At 38.1% G+C, this 8702-nt stretch overlaps 1 protein-coding gene across 1 annotated transcript in view; it reads left to right on the plus strand.

Annotated features, from left to right (window-relative positions):
• Positions 1-3693, plus strand: part of LOC107551061 (fibronectin-like) — a 4975-nt gene extending 1282 nt beyond the window's left edge. Inside the window, exons 5-6 of the mRNA XM_016232550.1 lie at positions 94-216; positions 3631-3693. Of these exons, the coding sequence (XP_016088036.1) occupies positions 94-216; positions 3631-3693 (186 nt within the window). The remainder of the gene's footprint in view (positions 1-93; positions 217-3630) is intronic.
• Positions 3694-8702: the final 5009 nt, after the last annotated feature.

An 8702-nucleotide genomic window follows, 5' to 3' on the forward strand; every position in this document is an offset into this window, starting at 1 on the left:
TCTCTCTCTCTCTCTCTCTCTCTCTCTCTATATATATATATATATATATATATATATATATATAGAATGTTTAAAACCATGCTCTCTCTCCAGGGATGGCGCTGTGAGAACTGTCGTCGTCCTGGTCCTGGTGCTGACGTTGACGTGGACCTCATTCAGCCTCTAGTGCGCACTGATGCTTACGACCGCTACAGAGAGAACGCCCTACGCAAACTGGTGAGTCTTTTATAGATGTGACAGACAAAGGCTTGGAAAAATAGAAGAATCAGATAAATCTCTGATGAAGGTCAGATTTTAATATGATTATAGCGGATATTGTGTAGTATCATGTACTATACACATTCAAAAGAGTCGGTAAGATTTTTAATGTTTTTAAAATGTGTCTTATGCTCATCAAGGCTGCCCTTTCTATAGAAAAAACAATAAAACTGTAATATTGTAAAATGTTGTTTCAATTTAAAATGTTTGAATGTATTTAAGTGTGTTTGTATTGGACATATTCAATGAACCTGTTGCATTCACAGAAGCATTCTCAACCACATCTGATTGTCTTTAACGGAAACATGTGATTACTTAAGCCACCATTAAAATGTGCATTGATCAAATATTTCTTTACAAGGTTTCAGGGAGTGATTAAACACCGCATTTAGACTCATTTTCATTTGTTTGAAATCACGTCTAACATTCGTTCTGAATTCATTTGACTTCTATTATAGAAATCTATAATCTTGGGCTGTAAGGAGGGATCTGCAGGTTCACTGAATTTTAAGTGTTGTTTGAAGCCACCGAGCGTTTGTGATACTTGAAAAGCTTGTAAAAGAAGTGAAATGATCATTTCCATTGTGTTGTTGGAGATTACATCTCTCCATCGCCAATACTCTCATCCATCTCTAGGAGCGTGATTGATTAGTCTGCATATCCCAGCTTGTCCATCAATTAATTTACATGCCATTTGTGTGTATGACCAACACATCTCTATTAATCTTTCCTAGCGCTCTCAATGTTTTCCTGAACTCTTGCGTTCAAGTATGGAAGTGATCAATGGCCCATGGTTTTGTGTAAAAACTGTTGAGATTTATGAGTCTGCAGTGGTCGAAGTGATGAATGCTCCGGCTCTGCTCTATGCGCACGCTTTTGTTGGTCCATGTGATTGGTACATAAATGATTCTAATCAATATTAGCTCTAAAAAGAACCGAATGGTTAGTAGAAGCTGGTGTGTTGAGTGTGTCTCTGTTAGTGTGATTTAACCATCTGATGCATACAGCATGCAGAAAGCCATTTTGAACCATTTAAGGTATGATGGGTGATGATGATCTTTTATCCTTTCTTATAATCCTATATGACTGACTTCTTTATATGTCATTCTGCTTTTAATTTATGACAACATAAATTTTAAATGGTTGACAGAAGTGGTGACAAACCAACTACCTCTGGATTATTTAACTCTTTTGCACTGGACATATGTGACATAATATTAATGATTAATTAATATATTTATTATATTATTATTATTTGAAAAACATGATAACATTATATCAAAACAAAATATTTGTTCCTTTATTATTCAATAATTAACGCTTCAGGGGGTTGTTTGCCAAACAGAAGTGTGCTACATCATATTGAATGAGCAGTTTAAGTCTACTTCATCTTCAAAGTATTTTTTAAAAAACTGTACTTGCAGATGATACAATGAAATAAAAGACGGCCTAAGTGTACTTTCATGTTTCTTAACACACTTAAGTACACTTATAAAAAAGTGCACTTTGTAATAGTAATTTTTACTAAAATGTACATTTTAAATCATTGTTTTAATAATCTTTTTTGTGCTTTGGAACTTAATTACACTTATTTTTATTGACTAACGTACTAAAGCACATGTACAGTCCTTAATTATAATTTTAACTGCAGTGTTTGATAGTTAATATTTTCAACTTCATAATTACAAATAAAATGTAATACATGACATAGAAGTTTCAATAGAAAGGACATTAAAATATGTTATTATACCATACATGCTTGTCATTTCAAAAACAATATAAGTAATGTTTAGATGTAAAAATGTAAATAAAAATGTACTAACGTGGTTCATGTAAGTATGTCATGTAAGTCCTACTTACATGGCTCAAAAAAGCCCTCTGAAGTTCAGCTAATTGAATTAAATATAAATATGTGTCCAAAAACATTACTTTCAGTTTGCACTTAAGTATATTCTTTTAAAGTATACAATTCCTGTAAAAAAGTACTCTTTTTAAAAGAAAAATGTATTTCTTATTCACAAGCGGTTACATGTCCAACAGCTTTTTTCATTTGTCAATGTGCATATTATTAGTTTGTTCAGTTGTGATTCACTTTTGTTTATTTCCTGGAATTGTGTTATCAGTGCAGTACATTACAATGGCTGAGGATCGGCAGTGTCCGGAGCATCTAGAACTTCTGGCCTTGTTCCTCGATTCTGTGTGAAAGTTCAGAATGCCACCTGGTCTTAAAGGATGTTCATTCTCTCAATGATAAAAAGGGTTACATGGTCTGTGATGGGAGCTGGTCTCTGTACATCAATATGACAACAACACTGGTGTCTCAGAGACGCAACTGAGGTTGTAGACCCCCCTATACCCCCTTGCGTCTGACTGTAACAGGTCTTGATAGATTACTCACACGACTCTTTGCCTGCTGGCCTGTTATTCGAGCCCTGTGAGGCGGTCTCGCCCTCTGGCTGGTGATTTACTGCCTTGTGTCTCTGTAAATCAATCTGTGGCGAGTCCGTGGGCCTTTCTCTCTACCCTGCCGTGACGCACTGAGCTACTTAATGTCAGATGCTCTATGATGTATGGAGGGCCAAATATTTGATTTGGCAAAGCTCTCAGTAGAAGGAAATTCCTCCACTGTCTTTGGTAGGAGTTTAACAAATTGGTTATTATTCTGTGTAGTTGATCAAAGAAGGATAGTCTGAACTGCTAAAGGTGTAGAATCTCATTGCTATTTGGTTTTATCAAAATCTAGTTCTAGTCTGAAGGGGTTGCGGAAAGCAGGGGAAAAACTGGACCAAGTGCAAATAATAAAATGCAACTATATAATCATGTTTAATTAGGATTTATAACAACAACAATATCATCTTGAAAATCATTTTACTTTTATTATTTCTTAGAAATTTCTTATTTCTTTTAAAATATTGCATATTAACATTTTGTAAAGAAAAAAATGTTCACCAAATTAAAGTCATGTGGTGCAACCAATAAAATCCATGTGATTTTAACTTAGATTTAAAAAGGTTTGAACACTCTTATTAGCCACAGATATTTCACTAAGCTAAATGCAAATAATAAAACACACACACACACACACACACACAGTTAAGGCAGTGATTAACATTTTAGTGGTCCTTTCTTAAATGGCTGTATAGCATTTACTTTATGGCTCTACTGCAAAATTCTTAGATTAAAACAATCGTACATAGCCTCTTCCATCTTATGCGGGGTCTAAGGGCCAAAGTCTAGCTGCTTTTCTCTTTCTTTTTTACCCCTGCAGGCCCATATTCTGAGATTTATGCAGCAGAATATGGACTGATAACCCTTCATCTGTTCACCGTGTGAATTATTCTCTGCTCTCACTATCTGTCTCACCCTACACAGCCAGGATTCATATGGCTGCATGGCAGAATTTGTTTCCTTCACAGCAACATGGCCAGCAGCTAAGATTGTGTGTGTATGTGTGTGGCCTGCCTGCCTAAATGTGTCAGTTGGTCTCTCTCGACTTTCCATTCTCCCCAGATTGCAGCACAGACTGAGACGTTAACGTATTCATGCCACATTTTCATTCCTCCCTTCAGAAGTGTTGTGAAACATGGTATTAAGACGTTATCTGAAGGAGTTTCATCTCTGCAATGAAACAAAATCAAGAAAATTTATCTTTTGGCTTGTAACGGATTACTTTGTACGTTTTTGCGCTTTGAATGACCTGTCATGAAAAGGAAAATGTCTTCTTTCCGTCTCTTTCTCTCTGGGTTTGGTTATTGTGCTGATTTGGTGGATTAACCCACTGACTCTATTATCCCTTAGCAGACAGGAAGGAAATTAAAGGGGTGGTTGACTGTTTTTTTTCTAGGCTTGATTGTGTTTATGGGATGCAGTTTAACATGTGTTAATGCTCGTTTTAAAAAGAAAACACATTATTTTTCACATAATTTACCTTTATTCTACACCGCTCTGTCCCTTCTCCCATAAACGCGCTGATCATTTCCTGCTTTTATGAAGCCCCTCCCTCAGAAATATGTGATGGGCTCAGATTGGTTAGCTGGCCCAGTGTGTTGTGATTGGCTAAACCGCCTCTAGTGCGCAGTCTAAACGCCCTGCCCCTCAGCTCAGCGGCATGTGCTCTGGTTGTATTGTAAACAATGGCATCATCTATATTGCTTATCAGTTTGAGCCCGCAGAGGATAATAGTGAAGTGGATCGTGCAGAACCTGTGTATACTTGTGCAAAAGTATTGTTGTCTCATACTTTTAGATACGCTGTTTTTTGTAAATGCCACTGCTTCTGTTAGCTTTTAATATACAGTTTTATTTAAAGCTGATTAAAGGTTTAATACTGTAGCGAATTTCGTGCAGAACCTGTGTATACTTGTGCAAAAGTATTGTTGTCTCATACTTTTAGATACGCTGTTTTTTGTAAATGCCACTGCTTCTGTTAGCTTTTAATATACAGTTTTATTTAAAGCTGATTAAAGGTTTAATACAGTACGGCAACTGCACGCGCGTCCATGTATAACGCTTCTCATAGCTACGTGAAAATAAGTGTATAAATGGAACAGTTAATTGTTGGAGCTGAATGAGAGAGAGAGAGATGCAGAACGTGTGCAGAGCAGGGCGACGCGAGGAACAGTATTGAGAACCGCTGCTTTAGAACATTGATTTTGAAACTTGTGAATCCATTAGAATCGTTAGAAGACAGAATCACGATTCATATATGAATAGATTTTTACGTGCACCCCTAGTTTTCTCTTCCTCTTCTCTAAAGCAGCGCAGCATGGCCACGCCCCTTTCATTGCATGTTCCCGGGGGCGGGGTTTGTCTGGGTTTGTGATGTCACAAACCCAGGAAGTAACTCGTTGTAGTCCCTACGAGCCATTTTTGTAGGCATTAAACTGCCAGAATTTTAAAAGGCGATATCTCCGTTTGCATTGAAGTTTCAGCGCCGCAACTTTGCAGATATTGTTTATGCTCAAACAGCAACATTACACACTAACTAACCTTAAAAAAGTGAAATCGCAATCAACCACCCCTTTAAAACAGAATCATGTCTTTTCTAAATTTTCAACTTCATCTGACCCCAGATCAGTAGCGCTGCACTCGGACTGTGAACTGAGTACAGCAGAGCATAAGAAACCTTTCCTTTTCCCTAGTGTCCACCCAAAGCCTTAATCTGAAACCTAACATCAAAGACACACAAGGACTCATGTCCTCCCTCAATAAGAAAGCAAACTCAAAAGAAAACCCCTCTGTTTTGACTTCACATACTTCAACAGCTCTAGCTACTGGATTAACATTCATTTATACTTAATGTAATCTGATTATTATATACTTATAATGGTTCATCTTTCCCCCATGCGACATAATAGTTTTTTCACGTTTCGGTTCCACGTGAGTCACGCTGCATTTGTTTAATTTGGGATGACAAATTCCAAGTTACTTTTTAATTACACGTATGAATCGCTGTGTTATTAAAAAAAAAATTAGTTCCTAGATTAAGGGTAGGCTATAATGAGCATTATTAGCCGGTTTCATTACTGAAATCCAATCTCGCTTTGGCCAGTGGGGGAAAAAAAACCTTCCAGCAGAGAATAACGCACTCAGTCTGAAAGCAGTTTGATGTCTCTGCTGCAATCTTTCTGCATCTAGTCTACACATAATGCCTTTGGAATGTCAAGCTCTTTTTGAACATAAATGAGCATTTAGACAAACCATCAGCCCCAAACAGAGCAGTTTCACTTGTTAACTTGCATCTAAATGGCTGTTTGGCTCCATTATGGACTCTGGTATAAGGCAGGCTGTTAGTTGATGAATTTGGGTTTAATTCAGTGCAGGGGACGGTGCACAGGCTTGCGGGAGCCGTTTGCTTTTCCAGCGCTGACATTCATCTCCCTCCTCCTACCTCCGCTCTTCTCCACCTCCTCGCCGCATACTGACATCCGTCTCCTTTATGTACGAGGCATCTGACATTTCTAATGTCATGAATAATCTTGACAAACAATCTTTTTCGATGCATGGAAATAACCGGCTGAACCAAATGGGAGGGCTTGCTGTTTCTTCAACTGTGGCGTATTAGTTAAAGCTGAGACGGCTACGATGATAATAACGTCACTAAATGGTTCAACTTTACAGGGATGAATGATTATGCCCGTGCTTTCCGCCCCCGCTCGCACCCATCTGAAGGAACGTGGCGTACTGCTGTTTGGGTTTCATTACGCAGTTTTAATTTTGCTTGGCTCATTCCTTAAACTTACAGAGGAACAAACAAAGACAAGTAATTAAAGCTAACAGGGCGGATCTAGTCACTATTCAGCTCAACTTTAATACACTGAAGAGTAAATAATTAGAGCATGATATTAAAAATGGAAAGATAAAAGTGTCTGTCATGCTCAGAGATGTGTTTAAAGAAAGATAGAATGGAGGAGGGGTACAGGTAAGCTCGACGAGGCTGTGAAACTATTAGCTGATAAGATTTAATTGTTTTCTAGGCTTTCTGTCTATGGCTAAATATAGCCATTTTTGTAAGAGTAATTTTCTTCAGAACATTGTACTTGACATTGAAGGGGAAAAAACAAGTAAACATAGCCTACTGCATAATTCTCTTTTATAAGGAGGGGGTGGGGGTCTATCAAATCAGTCATGTGGTGCAACCAACATGCAGAAAAATTATGTCAAAGAGAAACCCCTCGTCTCTTAAAATATCAGATAATTTGAGCTTTTTATGAAAAGGCAAGGCAAATTTTGGACCTGAACTTCAGGTTGTCATGGTATGACTCCCCAAAACTGTAGACCTAATGACATTTCTAAAGCATACTGTATATTGGGTAATTGTGTTTTGTAAGGAAAGTTTGTCTACTATAACTCTACTAAACTCTCTTGCATGGCCCAAATCCTTGCTGAAGGTGATCCATACAAATTTAATGGCAGCTGTATCCTGTAATGACTGCATGGTCGACCATCTGTACGATTCATTTCAGACTTTCATATTGGACTGGTGAGGTTGGGGTCTCTTGATGGAATTTGAGATGACTGTGAAGGCTTCAGTAAACAACCATTCTTGAACCCAAACACCTCTGACCCTCTGTCACTGATGTTAGGCTCTCCAGACAGGGGTCAAGAGCTACAGACACACTTGAACTTTAACAGAGAACTCTCAACATACCATAGGAGGGTGGAAAGTTTCTCTGAGAAATAGCTGAAAGTGAAACAGCAGCAATACAGGGATTTGTGAAACTTAAGACTTTAAAATATTTTCATGCAAGAAAAGAAATGTAGATGCTTATTTGACTGTCCATGTGTCGGTGCAGCAATCACCTTGGAAAACTCTACGTATGCACTTACCATACTTTTCTACATGGGTAAATTAGTACATGTTAAGTTTGTTGAGACCATGCTGCGATTGAAATGGGTTTGAACTATATTAGCTATACAGTTTCTTAATCTGTCAGATGTCTCACTTCCCTGATTGCTTTTTAATGCTGGTTTCTTATTCAAGAATTCATTACACCATGTTTTTGATAGAGGCTTTTGATCCAAAAATAATGGATATGGATAAATGAAGTTGACACAGCATCATGTTTCGTTAAGAATTGACATTCACATTGAAGAGTCTTTTTGATCATATCTAATAATTAAATAATTTGGGGCAGTCATGGCCTAATGGTTAGCGAGTCGGACTTGTAACCAGAAGGTTCTGGGTTCAAGTCTCAGGTCCGGCAGGAATTGTCGGTGGGGGGAGTGAATAACCAGCGCTCTCTTCCACCCTCAATACCATGACTGAGGTGAGACCCTTGAGCAAGGCACCGAACCCCCAACTGCTCCCCGGGCACTGCAGCAATATGGCTGCCCACTGCTCTGGGTGTGTGTGTGTGTGTGTGCACTTGGATGGGTTAAATGCAGAGCACAAATTCCGAGTATGGGTCGCCACACGTCACTTCACTTAAAAAAATACATTAAAAATGCAGTTCATACAAACAATGCCTTGAATACATACAGGTGCATCTCAATAAATTAGAATGTCGTGGAAAAGTTCAGTAATTCAGCTCAAATTGTGAAACTCGTGTATTAAATAAATTAAATGCACACAGACTGAAGTAGTTTAAGTCTTTGGTTCTTTTAATTGTGATGATTTTGGCTCACATTTAACAAAACCCCACCAAATCACTCTCAACAAATTCATAAGACCAATAAAAAAAAACATTTTTAGTGAATTGTTGGCCTTCTGGAAAGTATGTTAATTTACTGTACATGTACTCAATACTTGGTAGGGGCTCCTTTTGCTTTAATTACTGCCTCAATTTGGCGTGGCATGGAGGTGATCAGTTTGTGGCACTGCTGAGGTGGTATGGAAGCCCAGGTTTCTTTGACAGTGGCCTTCAGCTCATCTGCATTTTTTGGTCTCTTGTTTCTCATTTTCCTCTTGACAATACCCCATAGATTCTCTATGGGGTTCAGGTC

The sequence above is a fragment of the Sinocyclocheilus grahami genome, unplaced genomic scaffold, assembly GCF_001515645.1.
Source record: "Sinocyclocheilus grahami isolate Dianchi unplaced genomic scaffold, SAMN03320097.WGS_v1.1 scaffold413.1, whole genome shotgun sequence".
NCBI lineage: Eukaryota > Metazoa > Chordata > Actinopteri > Cypriniformes > Cyprinidae > Sinocyclocheilus > Sinocyclocheilus grahami.